The following is a 22,087-nucleotide window of genomic DNA, read 5'->3' as shown; positions in this document are numbered from 1 at the left end:
ACTGCTAACGCTATCTCACCAGTTTCGCGACAGCAGGGAGTTGATAGAACGGGTTATTAATACCAACCTTAGAAATTTCATCCTTTTGTTTTCTTATAGTTAATCTTGTAGTTTTTCGTTTCCGATAAACTAGAGAATTTTCTGTGTCTTTTTTATCTTACGTGTCTCGATTGTATTATCGATTTTAATTTTTATTTAGTTACTTTTTGTTAAGATTAAAGAAGGCGTTTCTCGGAATTCGTATTAATCGTTCTTTTTTTTTATTTATTTCTTCGTCGATCTTTATTTCGATCGGATTGGAGAGAAGGAAAACAAAGAGGGAAGAGATGATTTTCCAAGTTCAAAATTAGCGCGTAATGAAGATCGGCCATTAGGAAATTTGCATACGTTTGATTGGCTGCATGTTGTCGGTCGTCATTTTGTTACCGACCGAGAGAGGGCACTGCGGTGTCCGTACAGTGGCGCGCTTCTCGTATCGTGTCAGTTTGCCTATGGTGGTAGACTCGTTCGTTCGTCGTTTGTTCGTACCTACGAACTATCCGTTACGTTCGTTACACCGGTTGGAGTGGGGAGAGACAGGAGATGGTGGTGGTGGGGATAGTGTCGGTAGTGATGGAAGGGGAAGGAACGGTGAACGGTTAACGTCAGTACGAAGAAGTTCGCGCGCTCTTCCGTATCTCCTCTTCTTTTCTCCTCTTGCGCGGTGTGTTTGTCTGTCTACTATGTGTCGTCGTGTATATGTATCTGTCATGTTGTGTGTGTATGCGTGTACTTAGTTATCTATCTAACGGGTCGCCGATAAACGTCGTTGTAACCGGCTCTTAGCATCCGATCGAAAACGATCTTCTACACGTTTTCATGACACATTTCGGTGCTTTTTACGATCTTTTTCTTCACACTTTTTGTATTTAAAAAAAAGAAAAAGAAAAAGAAAAACGAGAAGAAAGATTTGTAGCAACGAAACGAATTATATCCGAACGTTCTTTTTCCTCGATTTGATCTTTTTTCTTTTCGATTTCGATCTTTCTTTTTTCTTTTTCTTTTTTTTTGATCTTCGTTATACGGACAAATGGATTACATACATACGGAGCGATATTGTGAAAATATATTTTTGTTTCTCAACGATACGATGTGAAACGTAAGCAAAGGAGTTCGAAGACATCGCGGGAGAGAGAGAGAGAGAGAGAGAGAGAGAGAGAGAGAGAAAGAGATAGAGAGAGAGAAAGAGAGAGAGAGAGAGAGAGAGAGAGAGAGAGAGAAAGAGCAGTGCCATCCCTCGGATCAGGAAGCGTTTTCCAAGGCCACGTGGACCACGTTGGGAGCCCCCACAAAATGTGAGTATATTATCATATTATTATTATTGTCGTTATTATTATTTTTATTATTATTATTATTATTATTTCTTTTTTATCGTATACGTGTCCAACGTACTCTAATTAATGTGACGAGGAAGAGAAACTTCGTATTTAAATTCGACCAATCGCAGGCCTCGTAATCCTGTAATAATACACACATACATATATACCCGTGTGTATATACGTACTTTCAATTTCGAGTTAACGTAGTTTGAAAATGTGTGTTAAAACTGATCTTCCAAGCGAAGAGAAAATTATTCCTTCGGAATTATTCCGTTCCGTGGCAATGCTTACACGTTTTAGTTGAACAAATTAATTATATTCGAAAACGAATTAACCTCGTCGTCGAATTGGAAATGAAATTTCGAAACTACTATCTTTTTCTTTTCTCTTCCTCTTTAAATTCGCCGCCCGCGTAAAATATGGCCGCCATATTCGTTTCTCTCTTTTCTTTCTTTCTTTCTTTCTTTTTTCGCTCATTTCTTTCAAATTCGTTTCCTACTTAAAAAAAAAAAGAAAAGGGAAAAGAAAGAAAAGAAAAAGAAAAAGAAACGAGGGCGTCATATTCGTTCGGTTCCTTCTTCTTCCTTCTTCTTTTTTTTTGTTCCTTCAAATTTACCTCCCGCGTAAAAAACAGGCCGCCATATTTGTTCGCTTTTCTTCTTTTTATCTTTTAAATTTGTCTTCCGCGCGAAACGAGGACGCCATATTTGTTCGAGGGGTTTTTCCCCTTCCCTCTTTTTGGTATAAATACTACGCGTAATTTTTTTCTCTCTCTTTTTTTCTTTTTTTTTTTTGAATAATCAAGAGTCGAACAAAACTAGTTACACACATATATCTATACATCTATCTATGTAGATCGTTTGAATAGGATTCCATGAACGTCTTTCAATCGTATTTGTATGTGACTCTCGTGATGTTGTGTAGCCCAAGAAAGGATAAAGGGGACAGAGTATTTTCTATTCTTCTTTCAACTAAAAACTTCTCACAAGTAGTAAACTTCTTTAGCAATGGTATATCGACGTTGGTCGGAAAAAAATAATCGAACGTTAAAAAGGAGATATTAAGAACAATAGACACATTTTTAACAACGGACAACAATATTTTTTATCGATCGACGTGATAATTTTGTTTAACGAGACGAACTATTAGATCTTATGTACTGGATCATTTTATTACAAAACGATTGAACGACGAAAGTGAAAAAACAAATCAGTGGTGAGACGTTAATGAAATAGTCTCTCTTGTATCTATATATCTATATGTATATAAGAGGCAAGAAGCATAAATTAGTTACGCGATACTGGATCATTTATCTCGTTTTACTGGCTTCGTCTTTCGTTATTAAGAACGATTCTATTCTGACGGCCATGATGATTATTAATTCGCGAACGTATATACACATATATGTATATATATATATATATACATATATACATACAAGTTGGACAAAACTTTTGAATTACTTCGACCGTGAACTTTTACATGCGTATAGTAGTAAATCGTTGTGTACTAAAGTAACACGTAATAGAAGAGGATGTAATTTGTTGGATAGGGTTGGTGGGGAGTGGGTGGGGGATAAGGGTTGGAGAAATAATCGATTGTCTTTGTTTTTTTTTCTTCTCTTTCTTTTTTTTCTTCTTTCTCTCTCTTTCTCTCAAAGTTCAACCGAGGATAAGATTATGTACCGTCGATCAGTGATAAAAATGAAGATAATCATTTTGACCGATTTTATGTCGACCTTCTCGATTGTGTGTGTTAAGAAAAGAAAAAAAAAGAAGAAGAAGAAGAAGAAAAAAAAAAGATCATTGGATCTGATCTTACTCGTCCGAGTTGGAAGGTCATTCGTTTCTTTTTATACCGATTCTTGCGCTTAGTCTCTCAACTCGGCAATGAAACCGGTTGGGGACTTCGTGTAACGAGTTAACGAGGATTCAGTGAAAGAAATTTTTCGTTATTATTCGAACACATTGACAAGTTCGAAGGACACGTCGTTAACGGAATAGTATTCTTCGATCGAGTTTAAAAAAAAAAAAAAAGAATAAGTGATCGATACGTCGGGTGATATTTTTCGATTAATGTAAGTTTACCGTAATAACTGTTAACTCGTTTGCTGTATAAAGGGTGTCCCTTAAATACACTTGTTACGTGGAATTAAAAAAAAGAAAAGAAAAAAAATTACAGTGACCTTCGATTCGATTCGATGCGGAATCGACTTCTCATGAATTTTTTTTTTTTTTTTTTTTTTTTTTTAATGATATAATCGTGCCACGCGCGTGTGTCTGTGTGTGTAGGTATCCACTTTTGAAAATGATATATCAATTGTATAAATTTTATTGCATATGATCGAAATGAGTTTCGATTATTTTTGGGTATCCCTGTATAATAAGAATATTATGCAATATTGTAAAAAGAAGTAATTCAAGTAATCTTCGACTCAATGCGGAATCAAATACCTCATGAAAATTTTTATATTTACATACGCCATTATTATATAAAGTATATATATATATATATACGTATGTACTTGTACACGATATATCAATTTATATCAATATTTGATTATTTTTAATTTGACAAATAGAAATGATTGATACAAGGGACACTCTATAACGTGAGGATCGAGAACACGAAATATTATCGATCATTGATAAATCTTAATCGATAAATCTTGATCTTCATTTCGTTAAAACATTTCTTTTGCATTATAAAAATCGATTAAACACTGAGAAATGTTTGAAGATTTCGTCGGAAGTATCTAATTTTTCGTTTTCATTTTAGATTACGTATCCTTCATTATTTCATCGTGACCTAAATTTCCATTGGTCGATTTTTCTACCCTTGATATTGTCCGTTTACATTAGGCGTAGGGATTTAGCTTGGCATCGATCCGACCACAGTGGAATCCTTTAGTTGCTTTCACCTGTACACACGCGACTCTGCTAGTGATTCCCAAATGATTATTTGAGAAACTGGCTTGTACATAATTCAAATATAATAAAGAAGTGAAAGAACCGGTGTATGTATCAAGTTTTCTTTTTTCTTTTTTTATTTATTTATTTTTTTTCCCATTTTTATTTATTTATTTATTTCTTTTTTTTTTGAAGGAAGTATACAATGATTTTTGAGAATTGATCAAACGCATTTATTTTTAGCGATCTTATTATTCTTATCAATTCGATCGATAAATTGGTTATCGGCATATCTTTCTCCTTTTTTCTTTTTTTTCTTCTCATGAATCTCGAGATCAAGCGTGTTTTCTTTGCAAGTATATATTTTCTTTTATCCCTCAACGAAACTCGCGAAAATTTACCAAGGACGAAGTTAACACACGTCTTTTCCTTGTACTGATAATATTGTAAAATAACATATTTAATGTTGAATTATATTAGTTTACTAGTCTAAACAGATATGCGTCAGACGTCCTTTGAAATTACGATAAAATTGTATTCGTCGTTGTTAAAAAAAAAAAGATGATAATTAAGAAAAGGAATTTAAAAAAAAAGAAAAGATCCTCGCTATAGATACTATTATATCTGATAGATATTTTTTTCTTTCTCTCTTTCTCTCTTTTTTTTTTTTTTAAATCCAATCGAATTTAGCAGACCTTTACCATGGTAAATGTATACTTCTCTGTGATTACGTAATTAGCTAATACGTCGACGTGGCAGTCAAAATAAATGTAGAATTTTATTCCGCGGGAATGATATTACGTTTCTAGTCGAGAAAGAAAGAAAGAAAGAAAAAGAAAAAAAAAAAAGAATTGAAGAAAAGAAAGAGAATCAAAAAAATTGCTGGACTTTCGGTCAAATATTCGATGTAACGTTGGATCGATTGGATCGATCAAACGATCTATTTTTTTTTGTCGTAATATATAACCCGGAAAAAATGATTTTTTTTTTTTTCCAAGAAATTCGAGCTCGTGCGAGTTTTTGTCTTATCGAATGTTCAGGTTAACGACGCACGAATATGTTCGTAAGAGAGAGAGAGAGAGAGAGGGTAGGAGAGACAGACAGAGAAAAAGAAAGAGAGAGAGAGAGAGAGAAAGGGAGAGATAAGGTGGCTTAGATACGCTCTTTACCGACATACGTATAGAACCGTCATCATTTCGTATCGTTCAGTCCGCAAACTGGTAAAGTTAAAGCGTGTCTTCGTCCAATTGCTCTTTCAAACTTCTTTCTTTTTCGTTTCCTAATTTACTTGTTCGTTAAAAAAAAATATATATATAAAAGAAGAGGAAGAAGAAGAAGAAGAAGAAGAAAAAAAGGGAACTTTGGTTAATCTTATTAATAGCTTTGCTGTGTCGAACGAGTGCAAGTGCACCCAATGCTCTGAAGAGTCATCGCTTCCAAATGGATTACGACGTTGCTTCCTGAACATCCTATCTCACTCTCTCACTCTCTATCTTATTCAGTGGGTGTTGTGCTATCATAAAAATAGAACGAAGAAAGTAGACATTCTTCCGAGCAATTTTCGAATCTACCGATAGATCGATAACATTCGAAAATATCATATTGGAACCCTCGAAGAGAATATATCGGGTCGGGTTTTGAATTGGGTCGGATCGACATTCTCACTTGAAAAGTATCAATGATCGAATAATAATGAAATAATTGTAGATCTGAAAGTTGGAAAGAAGTTTTGATGGATAGGAGTTCTGTTGTTCCATGTTGGAAAAGTGTTTGATAAGTTCGTTATTGATTGATTCGTTTTCTAAGACAGAGTCTGAAGATAAAATAATGAATTTGTAGATGTGCCAGTATGTCCGAGAGAGGCATGCAAGAAGCAGCTTGCGAGGATATCGAGAAACAAGCTTCTCTTTACGTGTTCCCGGGAGTTTCACGTCAACAACAGCAACAGCAACAACAACAATATCAGGGAAATATTATACCATCCCTGCAACTTGCACCATTATCAGTTGGTTCCATGAGAAGCAACGATGTTGGAGAGATCAAGGATATCGAAGATCCTTCGTCTCGATTAAGAAGAAGACCATATTCGAAGACCCATGCCAGATCAGCCAGTCATGGAGGTGTCCTAGCGAGTTCAAGCGTTACACCAAATCCAGCAACATATCAAACATCTTGGCAAACGCCCTGGCCAACTGGTGGATCTTATTTAGGTCCTTTACCAACGTTAACCGGTCCGGTTCGCCCGTCGGCATTGAAAAAACCAGGACATCAGAGAGCGTTCAGTCAAGGACAGGTCGTAGATGTTCAAAGTCAACTTCCTGTTTCGGGACACAGTCGTGTTGGCTCGAGAACAGATTTTATTTTGCCTCCTGGCCACAGAGAGGAATCACGGCCATCTACCGCTGGAAAAGTGCCCTCCTTTCGTGGACATTCCAGGCAAGCATCCAGGTAAATTCAAACATCGATATCTTAATTTAGATTTAAAGATGAAATATTTCTTTTCTCTTTCTTTCTTTCTTTCTTTTTTTTTTTATTCATTTTCGTCCTTGGATGTCTTATTGGACTCGACTAAATAAATATCTGATCGATCCTTTCGAGTAAATTGGTCGAGACAACAAGTATTTTGATAATTTCTTTCTTTTTTGTTTTTTTTTTTTTTTTAATAATTGAAATGAATCGTTCAGTGTTAACAGGGCTAATAATACAATTGTTATAGATCGGAATCAATCTATACAATAAGACGTAGCGCAGCGCCGCCATTATGGAGAAGAATTTGGTCACGTTATTTCGGACCTTTACCAGAAGAGCCTCGATTAAGGACCATAGTACCTAATCATTTGGTACCACCTCGTACTCCAAAAAGTCAGCATCCAAATGGTGGAAGGATGAACAATAGGTTAGATCTTTCTCATTGATCATTTCTCGTAATATCTCTTTCATAATTTCAAAGAAATCGTTCGTTCCTGTTACTTGTATAATTCACTTTGTTTATTCGTTTGTTTGTTTCTTTGTTATCCAAAAAAAAAAAAATAATATAGGGTAAAGACAACGAAATATACGATCCTGAACTTCATTCCACGTAACCTGTTCGAACAATGCCGGCGTGTTGCTAACTTATATTTTATATTCATCGTTCTACTTAATTGGGTACCAGATATCAATGCATTTGGAAAGGAAGTGGCGATAATACCAGTTGTTTTTGTATTGGGGGTGACAGCCTTGAAAGATATTTTTGAAGATCGAAGAAGGTCGACAAGCGATCGTAGAGTCAACAATTCAACTTGTCGCGTTTATGTTGGGTAAGTGTTAATACATATACAATACATATACGATAAATGAAATATATATGTGTATATGAGGAGTCGAGGATTTTTTTTTAATAATGTTAAATTAAGCCTAATCGTTTAGTTTAAAGATGGAAGAGAAGTGATAGATATTTAAACATGGAAACTAGTGTGGGACTCCTCAGAAAGGGGTTGCTCCTTCGACCGCGGAATTCGATCGATCGATATCAATGCGGTTGTCGCTCGAAAGCATGTAGGTCGACCACCAACATTATACATATATACATACTATATATTTGTGTATATATATATTATATATATATATATATAGGGATGAGATCAGAGGAAAGTGTCTTGCATATGTCTCGAGTACCATGAAATATATATATACATATATAGAAATTTATATATACATGTATCTATATATCAGGTACATAGATAACGTTCAATCAAAAAAAAAATTTTCAGATATATTAGTATTATCAGGACAGACCTCTGCCCTTTTTTTTCTCTTTCTTTTATCTCTTATCATTTATATTACCTCGTTGCTTCCGTTCTGTAATCTTTTTATTATTTTTTCTCTTTTCTTTTTTTCTTTTTTTTTTTTTTTGAATTATTCATTTCCTCTTCTTCTTTTTTTCGTTTGATCTGTATTTTTTAAAATGTTTATTTTTTCTATTTTTCTTATACAATCTCAACCTCGAAATATCACAGACATATGTTTCGAGATTAAAAGATGAAACGATCCGGTGATATTCTAGAGAAACTTTATACAAAGTCAGTTTCCTTTTTCGTAATAGCTGTGTTAGTGATATCCTTAACAGGTACTTACATCGAAGAGAAGAGGTCATGGTTCTGGTTAAATATCTTTCTCTTTCTCTCTAATTTTCTCATTTCACAGTCACATACATATATCTAATTATATGTATATATATATATGTCTGTGGAAACACCTGTACACATCCACGTTCAATCTCAACACTTATTTACACAAGATTCCGAAATAATAAACTAAAAGTGTTCGATTCTTTTTTTACTTTACTCTCTCTCTTTTTTTTTCTTGAAATCGATCGAAAGATTTATCCGAAGGATCGATCGAAGTTGCTCGAGAAAAAAAGAAGAAGAAACAAAGAAGATAGATGTTCGAGATCTAGGTGAAAGGGTGTTAGCAGAAGAAAAAAAAAGGAAAAAAAAAAAGAAAAGGGATGAAAAAAGATGCAACTAGGGGTGGGATAAAGTTAGGGTGATATCACGATGATAAAAGTTGACGATCGTTGCTTTGCTTGATGACTGTATAGTATCCTTTTACTTGTGCTTACTCTAGTATGCTACGTAGTATGTCCCTAGAACGATCACGACACGGAGGTCATTTATAATGCAATTTAATCGCACGACTGCTGACACACACATACACAAATATATACATGCGTGTATATATACATACATATCTATATAAAAGGTATATATACATATATATGTAAGGGTATCGATCTATTGTTGTGATTCCGATACGTCTAACCATAAGTTCCTATATACATATAATAATAAAAAAAAAAAAAATTGATATAAATTAAAAATGAATTGATAAAAGTGGGTGGGTGGGTGGGGAGGTTGATGATCGCAGTCCTAACTGTTAACAAATTTTTTTTTTTTTTTTTGATTCAGAGTAATTTTTTTTTTTTTTAAACAATAAATCGACACGACCTTCTTTAACAGATGATTATAATACTCGTATTTCGTTATCGGTTTTTCTCGCGGCCATTTATCCCTTTCTTATCGCAAAGCTTTTACATGTGTACACTGGTGTAACACTGGTGTGTGGAAAAGTTTGAGTTAACAGCGGTTTCATCGGTAATGAAATAACACGAGGGCTAATGCCTTATCTTTCATCGTTAATCTTTTTTTTTTTTTCTTCTTCTTTGTCCGATTGGTCAACTTCTGTTTGATTTTCGAAACTGTTTGGGCTCTAATCACGTTCTCATTGATAAGATTTAGCTTAACGAATTTGGAACAGATAGATAGATAGATAGATAGATAGATAGATAGATAGATAAGGGAGTTTCTTTTCAGTTTCTTTTTGTTAGTTCAATCGATCCAACAGTCGAATTTTTAGGTGAGGGGGTTGACAATATTTCCAACTGTTTTTTTTTTCTGCGCGTGTATATATTTTTTTGTGGGTTCTAAAGAGATCCTAGAGAATTCTAACTAATAAGATTGTGTTCGGATAAGAAGCTTCGGTACACGTGTACCTTGTCTTCGTTCTCTCTCTCTCTCTCTCTCTGTCTGTCTTTTTTTTCTTCCCCCATTTCTCTTCATTTTAATTCGATGTTCCCTTCAATCGTCATTCAGGAGACGTTCGATCGACGCCATTATTCGCGTGCGGTCAATTGAAAATGACGTCGTCGGATCGTGACACACTGCCCACATTCTAACGATTTGATTTTCGTTTATCTCTCTTTGTCTTTCTAACACATATATACTGTCTATCTATCCATCTCTATCTGTCTGTCTGTAATGATGAACTGAAATATGACCTTGACAATTACATTCGATCGTTCACTCACGTTCTGCCCTGGTTAATGATTCGATTATAACGGCTGGAAAAAATATATATGTATATATATATATATATATATATATATATATATATATATATACGTGTAATCGATTCTATAGGAAATTTTGTTGGTTTTATTCCGACCAATCAAACCTTCGTAACGACTATAAAACTTTTGCCGAACGGAATATTTTTTTTCAAGATTTAATCCGCGTTATAACGTTTCGTTTATAACCCAAAAAAACAGAAAAATATAATATATAAATTTCGTTGAGTTTTATTCGGTTTAACAACCACGTGTTGAACCGCAATGACTTCAAAAATAAGTTCTTCGAAGGGTTCAACAAGTTACGAGTATTTGTGAATGAAAAAGACTATTTATTTGAAGGTCAATGAATGTATTACTTTAATATATTCACGATCGAAGAATGGATCCTGTTGAGTTTGAATAAAATGTTCTTACTTGGGTTAAAGGAAAATTTGTCTTCTCTCTCTTCCCTTTTCTTTCTTTCTCTTTTGCTCTCGCTACCTCTTTTGCGGTTTGCGGTTTCTTTGAACAAGACTTTGATAACATAACGGATAGTACGATCGATCGGTTACACCGATGTCCCGATCACTCTTCTCTCTCTCTCTCTCTTTCTCTCTCTTTCACTTTTTTTCTCTTTTTATTCACATTGCCTGCAAGACTATGCGAATTCCCACAAGTTGTTTCTCTAGCTACACTACTATTATTGTAACATAACGATGTGTTCTACGGTGTTCTTTGTCTACTCTTATCGGCCATTGACACCGATCGAAAAGAGAAATTTTTCTTTCTTCGAATTTAACTCGTGCACACATATATATATTTATTTATATATATATTTTTTTTTTAATATAAATAATGAAAAACGATATTATATATATATATGTATGTATGTATATTATATGTCATTATTTTGCTAAAGGTCACAAATAAATATATAAAAGCGCTCGTGCGCCTGTAGGCGTCGTCTACCTGTATATATATGTTTGTTTGTATATATGTATGTATATGTATGTTTACATTACTCTACTTCAAATCGATAGAACGTGTCGCTGCATAAAATTACTGTTATAACCCCAGGAATCCAAACAACCGTAATAAATCACCGAATATGATCGCTTTTAGCGAATAATAACTTCTTCTCCATTCTAACAGCTCTGAATATTATACCGCAAGGTCTTTAAATTTATTAGCCAAGTGTATTCATGGTCAACTCACGAGCGAATCATACATATATGTATATTAACATTATTGTCAAGATGGAAGCCAGTCTGTGGATAAAGAAAAGAAAGCAAAAGAAGAAAAAATTAATTTCACCAAGTTAGAACGAAAACTAAATCGTTGATTAAATGCATATTTGTCTTGAATAAGATCGAAAGATTACAATGATTAGTTTAATCTTTCGATAATCATCTACTTCAGATATACATAAGTGAACGCGATCCAATCATCAAATGATCTTTTTATTCTCCGTTAAGAATTATTTTTTTTAGAACGATGAAAATAATCAGGTCGAGGAAATATATTCTTTAATGCGTTATATGAATTTTCTTCACGGTTTTCTATCTATATATTCAGGTTTGAATCTTTCTTTTCTCTCTCTCTCTCTCTCTCTTTTCTTTTCATTGATTACATGTATCTTTATGCCTTCATCCATTAAACTCGACATCGTCACGTCCTATTTATGAATACTCTTCAAGTATACTTTGTACAGGTATCAACGGTGCACAGTGCACAGTACTTACATACATAGATACATACGTACGTACATTCTTCTATTTGTTCCGATTTATTTTTTTTTCTCATCTTATCTATCTATCTTTGTCTTGAAGTTTCGTCGAAGTATTTGTCGCGAAATCGACTGGAAATTTATCGCTTATCTCGTTTGCACCTTTGTTGACAGTTAACTTTAAAAGGTGCGTCCAGATCGAACAGAAAATCCAACGAAATGTTTGCCAATGGCAGCGCAATTGTTGATCGAACGATGGAAATCCATCAAAAACTTGATCTAATAATAGTATTTTTGATGAGATATGTTATTGGATGATAGATGATGTTCTTTTTGTTCTTTTTTTTTTATTTTTTTTTTTTATTTCGTTCAAATTCGCAGGAAGTGTCGCGTACTTCGTAACGGTAAATCCGACAATTGTATTTCGTTACGTAACGATTAGAAAATATTTTTTTTTTCTTTCTCTTTTTCGTTTAGAACGATGCCGCACTAATTATTAAACAAATCTGATCGCATTATTTCGATAGAAAATTATTAGACGACGTACTTATCTTCATTTTTGTGATATCCCAAAACGATTGAGAATAAATCTTTAATTATTATTGCGATAGAAAATTACTCGGAGAATATATTTTTGGGACAATCTCCAAACCGATCAGCGTATTAGCGATTGGATAAATAAACTAACGATAATATCGAATATAGTATAGAAAATTATTAGAGAAGACTTTTCTTTGCTTTTTTTTTTTTCTTTTCATCGTTGAGGAAACTCTCAGAATGATGTCAGAAGTTTTAATATAGTCGTCATTCGACGTTTTCGATATAATCGAAAAGGGATAATTCGATTTACGAGCTAATTTTCTAAGATTCTAAGTATATGTATATATTCGTGTGTGTGTGTATATATGTATATATATATATATATGTGTGCGTTACGATGTGTCAGCAAGTTATATATCTCTACGTCATATCGATATCGTTCGTAATCTCATAAAAAGCGTTTCGAAGCGCGCGTTAGTCTTGACTTTCCTCAACCAATGATCATACCAGAAAACATAGATAACGATGTACCTATACATGATGATGAATTAGCGTTGTCTTTTACGTTGGCAAGTTTTTTCTCCTCTTTTTTTTTTAACGTTGTTTTTTTCTTACGTTTCCTGTTTATCGTTTCGCACGACTTCCATGTCTTCTCTTTCTTCTTTCTTTTTCTTTGTTTTAGTTTTTCTTTTTCTCTCTCTCTCTCTCTTTTTTTTTTTTTTTTAAATTGTTAGCATCGACCTCTACCTACTCCACTTTTTTTTTTTGCACTTGCAGCATGATCGGCCTGACCTTCTTTGGCCTTTCCCCATTAATTTTTCTTTCACGAGAGACAGAGAGAGAAAGAGAGAGAGATGAATAAATTTGAAATAGTCTCTCTAGACTAATAGTCAGGCGTTGTAGTAGAACGATATGCGATGTTAAAAATGAAGAAGAAACAAAAATGGATTCCTTCTTTCTTTCGGAATATTAAAAAAACATTCTTTCATTGAAAACAAACTTTTGTCGTGGAGATTAGACTTACAAAAAAAAAAAGAAAAAAAAAGAAAAGAAAAGAAAAAAAAGAAAAAGAAAAAAAGAAACGTTATTTGCATTTTCATGAGATGGATGACAGGATGAAGTAAATTAAATGGGTGAGGTGAGAGAGAAAGAGAGATAAAAATATCTTTTATTACAGTAGTATATAACAATAAAAACCGGTTAATGTACTTACACACATACAGAGATAAAAAGATGCATAAATGAACGTACTACGAGTTATTAAAAAAAAGAAAAAAAAATTAGACAAAATAAAAATTCCAAAATAATGTCAATAATTTTTGTAATCGTACAAAGTGTGTGTCGTTAGATCCGATCGATGTAAATTTGATTGATTTAATGCTATCGATATATGTAGAAGTGTGATCGATCACGTGAATATAAATGCAGATGATATGGAAAGATGATGTAGTTGAGTGCACAAAGTGCTGGTTGTTGCGTCGATTTGCGTGATATTATCTTGTTAAGAAGTTGTAAAGATGAGAGGAGGAGAAGGAGGATGTTGGAAGTGGGAGATGGAGATGGAGATGGAGAGAATCCTTCAAAGGATTTTCCTCCTCTCCTTCATCTTTCTTCGAACGAGTGCCGTTAAGTAGTATCCACCTGACGTCACCAGTTACATCATTACAAACCATGCGTGTTAAAGAAGGAGTATGTGGGACACGGGAACGAGATCGTTTTATTTGTGGTGGTAATTTACTTGAGTTCACCATGGACACAGTATTAATTCATGATATAAAAAGAGAAAGGAGGATGAAAAAAAGGAGGCGTTGAGAAGGTTCATTTCGATCGCATCAATGGGTTATTAATTTTTATATGTAAGACAAATATATGTCATTGAATTTATTGATATTTGTAATACATCGTGCATAGTATCTATTCGATATGCGATACATTTTCTTTTTTTTTAATTTCCTGTAAATAATAGAGCTAGAAGAGTGATGATGAATCACTGGTTTTTTTTTCTTCTTCTTCTCTCTGTCTCTCTCTCTTTTTTTTTAAATGCATTAGCACAATTCGTTCGAATATCAGTATGAGAGTATTGGAGATTGGTTGACCTTCGCTCGCACGATCGGTAATATACGTTCGACCACGCATCTAACAATAACTCAAGTATGTGGCACATACCGTCAGTCAGAAGTTGATTACTTCTCGATACTCTTTGGCGAAACCTTCGTTCGAGTGTTTCCTTTGAGAAATATTTCATTAGCTGCTGTTATTACCCGTTGATCTAATCTCGATATCTATATATAAATTTATCTATATATATATAAATAAGATCGCTCTTTTAATACGTATGTATGTATGTATATATATATATATAAATCAAAGAGAATCGTTTGAACGTTATCAGTTCGCTCTAATGATTATCAAAAAAACATAATCGAAATTTAATAGCAATGATAGAATATTATAAGATTCTATTTCGCCATGATATTATCCAATTAAACGTTTTATCAAACTTTCAACGATTCTGATCAATAATTTATGGATTATTTGTTGAATTCATTCCACGTGTTCTCCATATGTATGTGTTCAATTTAATAGGAATTAAAGTGAACGAGTCTCGCGAGGTTTTATCGTGACAAAGTATCGTTTTAGTAATTGCACTCGACAATTGACCTAATCGTTTAATTTTCATGAAATATATATAAATAAATAAGGAATGTAATATTAAATGTTCATAAGTATTTCATAGGGCTTTGTAGTACTAATCAGTCTTATAATTCAAATGTCACGCGACTCGAGTTTGTCACGTTGTATCATTACGTTCTTTTTTTTCTTCATGGACAGATAGATAGATAGATAGATAGATAGATAGATAGATAGATAGATAGATAGATAGATAGATAGATAGATAGATAGAAGCTAGAAAGCATTGAAAGGTTGCACAAAAGGTCTCGGTCTTGGTCTCGGCCTTCTAACTCTCTCATTACGATCAATGACGCATAACAGCATCGTTTTAAAAATTCTAATCTCTCTCTCTTTCTTCTGTGCACCGTATAACCTTTCTAGTAGATACATTACCCCGAAAAAAATTTTTTTAATAACGTGATTAATTCAGATCATTAAATATCTATAGAATGATGAATTACTTTCATTATTCACTCCTGATTGTTCATTGTATTCCACGTTCTTGGATTTAGTTGGCAAGCCTTACAATTGGTCATTTTAGGCGACACAAGTTTTCTTCTTCTTCTTAACCTAATGTCTCTCTTTACACCGTGTTAAAATATTCTTTTGAGTCATTATGAACTGCGGAATCATTATGGAATATTTATTTATTTATTTATTTATTTTTCTTTCTATGGATGTTACAGGGAAGGTGGTAGATACATGCAGGTTGCATGGAAGGACGTAAAGGTCGGTGACCTGGTACACCTTTCAAACAACGAAGTAGTCCCAGCAGATCTATTACTTCTCCGCAGCAGTGATCCTCAGGGTTTAGCTTATATCGATACCTGTAATCTAGATGGCGAAACGAATTTGAAGCAGCGACAGGTTGTACGTGGTTTTTTCGAATTGCGAGATACATTTCAACCTGCCAAATTTCGTTCGATGCTCGAGGTTGATCAACCCAGTACTAAGATAAATAGGTAAACAAATTTATTTATAAAAAAAAAACTTAATAATAGATCTATCAAGTGTATTTCTCTATATACAAATTTGTAAAACCGATTTTTGTTTTTTTTTTTATAGGTTTCATGGTGCTGTAGTTCATCCAAATGGCGGGAGAGTACCAGTTACAATCGATAATTTATTACTCAGGGAATGTTTGTTAAAAAATACAGACTTTATAGAAGGTATTGTGGTCTATGCTGGACATGAGACCAAAGCTATGCTCAATAATGGTGGACCAAGGCACAAGGTAAATATTAAATCTAATAAAATAAATGATATCATGAACCGACTCCTCACCTAAAGTTAATGATTCAAATATCTGAAATTTTAGCGTTCACGTTTAGAGAAAAGGATGAATTGCGACATAATATGGTGCATGGCAATCCTAATAATACTGTGCATGATCGGTGCGATCGGTTATCGATTATGGTTGTCGTCATTATCTACGACAATTTCGATCCCGTTTCTTCCGGTGTTACAAGATCCTAATTACGAAAGTATGATTACTTTCTGGACGTTTATTATAATCCTACAAGTGATGATACCTTTGAGTTTGTACGTAACCATAGAGATGGCTAAAATCGGACAGATATATCACATAGGTCGTGATAGTTTTTTGTATGACAAAGAAACCGGACGTAGAGCTGAGTGTCGTGCGTTGAACATTACTGAAGAATTAGGTCAGGTAAGGGAAAGATAAACAGATAAGAGAAACGTCAAGGAAAATATGTAACATGTATGTTGATAACTGGTTATCTAGGTTCAGTACATATTTTCGGATAAGACTGGAACCTTGACGGAGAACAAGATGTTGTTTAGAAGATGTGCAGTAGGTGGACAAGATTATGCTCATGAAGGAGAAGGTGAAAGTTTAATGCCTTGTCCAAGATTAAAAGAAGATTTGCTCATTGGTACCTTTAGACATCGCTTGCAAGAGTTCCTTATCGTCTTGGCAACTTGCAACACAGTTGTGGTCAATTCTCAACCGCATCATGATATTATGAACTCAAGTGGTCTTATCGAGGAACCGCATAAAAATGGTAGTGCACCAACTAGGTTGGTATTTCGTATTTATTTGTTTCCTTTTTTTTTCTTTTTCTGATAATCGTAATGTTAAATTTGTCACGATAATCGTAGATACGAGAGATTGTCCGAGTCCAGAAGCGTGACTCCATCACCGTCACCTTCTATACCACCTACTATACCAGCATTACCAATGCCTACACCACCTCCAAGTATAACAGCTGATAATTCATCACCGATCTCATCGATCATCGATTCAGCTGCTGTCCTCAACGATACACCTAAATTACAATCCAAAATGGCTAGGTATGGATAAACGAAAGAAAAAATTATATGTGTGTATATATGTCTTTGATGATAGTAGAGAGAGAAAAAATTCTATTTCAAGGTTACCACGTGTTTGCAGGCCGAAATTATTGAATGTAACGTCGATACCAAGCTTAAGTTTGGGATTGTTATCGAGAAAGCAATCGCCAAACGGTGGACAGAAAAGGCGTAATCTGTTGAGTCCAATATTCGATATGAGCGGAAGGTCAGTCGAACAGCTGACACCAACGCCAGCCATTTACGAAGCCGAAAGTCCCGACGAGTTGGCATTGGTCAATGCAGCAAGAGCTTACGATGTTAAATTACTCAAACGTACACCTCGCAATACTATAATTTCATTGCCAGACAAGTCGATTCTAAGTTATGAGATATTATATGTTAGTAACAAGTGTTCTTTGAACTTGACAATAATATGACAATTGTCTTTCTTTCTCTATCTTTATTTCTCTCTTTTTTTTCTATGTATATATATATATATATATATAAATATGTGTCTGTGTTTGTGCGTGTGTGTATATATATATATTTTTTTTTAGGTTCTACCATTCGACTCCAGTAGGAAGTGTATGTCAGTTGTAGTACGTCATCCGTTAACCAGTGAAATCATTTTGTATAGCAAAGGAGCAGACACTACGGTGTTAGCGTCATTGACATCAAGCGATGAAAATTCTATGACATCAGCTAAGATCAGGCAACAATTAAATTCTTATGCACGTCAAGGTCTTCGTACATTGGTAATGGCAAGAAGATCGTTGACCCAACAGGAATATGAAACTTGGCGTGAAAAACATTTGGAAGCTGAATTGGCTAATGAAAATCGCGAACGTCGTATTCGCGACTCTTACGCTAATCTAGAAAATCATATGACATTGCTCGGTGCAACTGGTATAGAAGATAAATTGCAACCTGGTGTACCAGAAACCATCGCTGCTCTTGTTAACGCTGGGATTATAGTTTGGGTTTTAACAGGTATTTTGAAACGTTTAATCCTGATCTATAAAGACATAGGAGTTTATTTTTAGGCCTGGCATTTTCTTTTCTTTCTTCCTTTCATTTTTGTCCTTCTTCTTTCCTTAGGCGATAAGCCAGAAACGGCAGTGAACGTTGCTTACTCAGCAGGTTTATTTTCACCGGCGATGCAACTGTTGCAGTTGCAAACGAGGTCTAAATCAGTCGCGGAAACTTTGATACGTGGTTATTTGGAATCAGCTAAAAGAGATAATCTAATAACCGAAGGAAGAATAGATAATCGTAACGAGGATGGTATTGCCATGTACAGTTACGATTTAACAGAAAGGGATGCTCATAGGATAGGTAGTCCATGGCCAAGGAAACGTGCACTTGTAGTTGATGGTAAAACGTTGACCGTCATACTCGATCCAAGATCTGGTTTAACAGGTCCGTTCCTTGAATTAACAAGAACCTGTTCCAGTGTACTTGCTTGCAGAGCTACACCGCTACAAAAGGTAAGACATTTAACTCTAAACATTGAGCTTAATTTCAAAGAAATCTTTCTAATGGCATTTGATTAATACTTATAACGTCTCTCTCTTTTTTTTTCTCTCTTCTATAGGCTTATATAGTACGTATAGTGAAGGAACAATTAGGAATGAGAACATTAGCTATAGGCGATGGTGCTAACGACGTGAGCATGATACAAACAGCTGATGTTGGTGTTGGTATATCTGGTCAAGAAGGTAGACAAGCGGTCATGGCCGCTGATTTCGCTATTTGCAGATTTTACATGCTGAATAGACTTTTATTATTACATGGACACTGGTGTTACGACAGATTGTCCAGAATGATATTGTATTTTTTTTATAAAAATGCCACTTTCGTATTCCTCATCTTCTGGTTCCAGGTAACTAGATTGAGTTAGAATTTAATGATTTTTACTTTTTTTCAGTCATATCGTATACAATTGTCCTGTTTTTCTTTTTTTTTTTGTTGTTGCAGTTTTATTGTGGTTTCTCCGGTGCTGTAATGATAGACCAAATTTATCTGATGTTGTACAACCTGTTGTTCATTTCTTTACCACCACTTGTACTAGGTGTATACGATCGAATAACAACACCTAGTATTTTACTTTCCATGCCAGAACTTTATAAAAGGGGACGACTCGGATTAGTTTATCGACCCTTTTCCTTTTGGATCACTATGGCTGACGCCCTTTACGAGAGCATCGTCATATTTTTTACGATCTTCATAGTTGGTTACATCCATTATCTGATCATCTTTAAAAAACAAAGATACAAACAAAAACGTCTGATCTCGACTAATTACATTTTTTTTTAATTTTATTTTTTAGACTTACTACGATACAACCGTTGATATCTGGGAATTTGGAACGACCATAACTACGGCATGCATATTTTCAATGCTATTACATGTATCGATAGAAACTAGATCTTGGGTATCTATTGTTAATTGATTTTTATTGAAATTTACTTTACGGATGACAAACGTTTATATATGTAATTGTAATTTCAGACGATAATTCACGTTGTCGCTATAATGGGATCGCTCTTAATTTACATGGGATTCTGTTTGATATACAATGCTTTTTGTATTAATTGTATGGGTTTGCCAGGTTCATTTTGGGTAATGGAAATGGCAATTAAAAGGCATACTTATTGGCTCTCTGTGATATTAACTTCGGTACTTGCTGCACTACCAAGGTATTTTTAAAAATATATATATACATATATTTTTATAAAAGTAACATAAAATTTTACGTTTAAATATAAAGAAAAAGGAAAACAAGTAGGAACAAAATATTACAATCATTCCAATCTGTTTTATTCTAAACGCTATTTTAAGATTGGCGTATAGAAGTGCGAGATCAACTTTGGTACCTGATATGATACACCGTGCAACTATTGCGGTTTCGAAAACTCAGGGACGTAGAGAGAGAATCGTTGAAAGGGGTAATTCGAGTTTTATCACTGATTGGTCACGTTCGACACAATCGAATTCTACTACCAGGTAATTATTATCTTAGATTGGATCATTTTTTTAAATTCAGAAACAAAATAATGATCGTACGTCAATTAATATTCTCATTCCTTTTCTTTCTTTTTTGTTTTTTTTTTTTTTTCTTTTAATATTACATCCTCAACTAGGCCAAGAAGTTATGGGAATCAGAACGACGCATTGACGACCATCGTTGCGTGACAACAAATTTCGAATAAAATCAAGACCAAGACTGTTTATCGCTTTACGTCGATAATAACTGCCAAGGCGACTACCATAATAATCGTCGTTCGTATTTTCAAAATGTGAACTTTGAAATTTTCGTATCTACCTAAGTTGTTGCTCTCGAAGTAGCAGAAAAAAAGAGGAGGAAAAAAAAGACGAGTATTGAAAAGATTTACTTAAACCGTCGATATAATCAACAACGTTGGAGCGGCGTGGAATTTTTTTTTCTTTTTTTTTTTTACGCACTCCTTTACCGTTCTTTTACTGTTTAATCTCACAGTTTTTTTTTTTTTTTTTTTTAATTACTTCTTTATTTATTTTATTTTTTTTTTAACATCACTTAATATCTATCAAATTGAGGTGGCCTTAAACAAAAAAAAAAAGAGAAAAGGAGGGAAAAAAAAAGAGAAAAAATATCTTAGACTCCTTATTCGTTGCATTTCAAGGCTGTGAATTTTTAGGGACCAAGACTGTCTTAATAGTCAAATTCTTAAATGTCGATCGGCAAGAGGGGAAGGGAAGGGGTAGGTTAAGGTAGGGGAGAGGAGGGTTAGAGAGGAAACGAAAAAAGCAAGCGAGTGAAAGTAATCTCGGCTTTGAGTAATATTTACTGTGCGTGTGTGTGTATGTACGTATGTATGTATGTATGTATGTATGTATGTATGTATATATGTATGTATGTATGTATGTATGTATGTATGTATGTATGTATGTGTGGGTGTGTTTATAGAAACATAGTCGGTCGACATACTTACGATAATATTGCAAATAGTAAAAGTGTGAATATATAAAATTGTTTCAAGACACTTACAAATGTACATTATATACATATATGAACACACACATATGTGTGTATGCTTGTTGTCTTGTTACTAAATATGCCATTAATTTGTTACTATTATAATTATTAAAAGAAATATGCGTGAGAAAAATATGTAAGTGTATATACATTATATATATTATATATTATATATTATATATTATGTATACATGATGTGTGTGTGTGTGTATGTGTATGTACATATATATAGTATGTATACAAATATGTTACATATGTGTATATAGAAAAGTGAAAGAAATTTTATCGTTTATTATATATATATATATACACATACATACATAGATACATACATATATATATATATACACAGATAGATAGATAGATAGATAGATAGATATAAAACAAGAGAAATACATAATACAATATTTCATGTTGCCGACAACACAATGCACGTGCTGGCATAGTATTTTGATAAAAAAAATGTGAATTCAAGATGGTGGATCTTGAATGATAATTACAATAATAATGATAATCAATGATGTTGATAATGATGATGATAATGGAGACGTAAAAGGGTGAGAAAAAAAGGAAAAAAAACAAACAAAAAAAATAACCAAGATGCGTTCCTGAGAAAAATAATCTTTGTCTTTCTTCTCTCTCTCTCTCTCCATTCTAATTTTTCCTCCTACTACGAAT

General features: G+C 33.8%; 1 protein-coding gene across 2 annotated transcripts; it reads left to right on the top strand.

Moving 5' to 3' along the window:
- Positions 1-533: 533 nt before the first annotated feature.
- LOC127072323 (phospholipid-transporting ATPase VA) lies at positions 534-22,030 on the top strand. 2 transcript variants are annotated; one of them, XM_051012653.1, is made up of 18 exons: positions 534-1,334; positions 6,107-6,715; positions 6,984-7,163; positions 7,306-7,566; positions 15,762-16,037; positions 16,141-16,309; positions 16,394-16,747; positions 16,823-17,118; positions 17,200-17,391; positions 17,474-17,789; positions 17,949-18,381; positions 18,490-18,878; positions 18,986-19,273; positions 19,369-19,620; positions 19,721-19,825; positions 19,903-20,090; positions 20,233-20,397; positions 20,535-22,030. In XM_051012653.1, the coding sequence occupies exons 2-18, from the start codon at positions 6,117-6,119 to the stop codon at positions 20,584-20,586; spliced, it is 4,515 nt and encodes a 1,504-aa protein (XP_050868610.1). In that variant the 5' UTR covers positions 534-1,334; positions 6,107-6,116; the 3' UTR covers positions 20,587-22,030. The 2 variants fall into 2 exon arrangements, with proteins under 2 accessions (XP_050868610.1, XP_050868611.1); XM_051012654.1 differs by having other exon boundaries at positions 535-1,334; positions 17,492-17,789.
- The last annotated feature ends 57 nt before the right edge of the window (positions 22,031-22,087 follow it).

This window comes from Vespula vulgaris, chromosome 25 (genome assembly GCF_905475345.1).
Source record: "Vespula vulgaris chromosome 25, iyVesVulg1.1, whole genome shotgun sequence".
NCBI lineage: Eukaryota > Metazoa > Arthropoda > Insecta > Hymenoptera > Vespidae > Vespula > Vespula vulgaris.
The sequence above is the reverse complement of the archived record's forward strand: the minus strand, read 5'-3'. Positions and strand labels throughout refer to the sequence as shown.

What these genes read in the sequence shown, in the direction of transcription:
- LOC127072323 (XM_051012653.1), top strand. Translation starts at nt 6,117, where the DNA reads ATGTCCGAGAGAGGCATGCAAGAAGCAGCTTGCGAGGATATCGAGAAA. An exon ending in AATGGTAGTGCACCAACTAG is followed by an intron (nt 17,119 to 17,199) that starts GTTGGTATTTCG and finishes CGATAATCGTAG; the next exon opens with ATACGAGAGATTGTCCGAGT. An exon ending in TATAGTTTGGGTTTTAACAG is followed by an intron (nt 18,382 to 18,489) that starts GTATTTTGAAAC and finishes TTCTTTCCTTAG; the next exon opens with GCGATAAGCCAGAAACGGCA.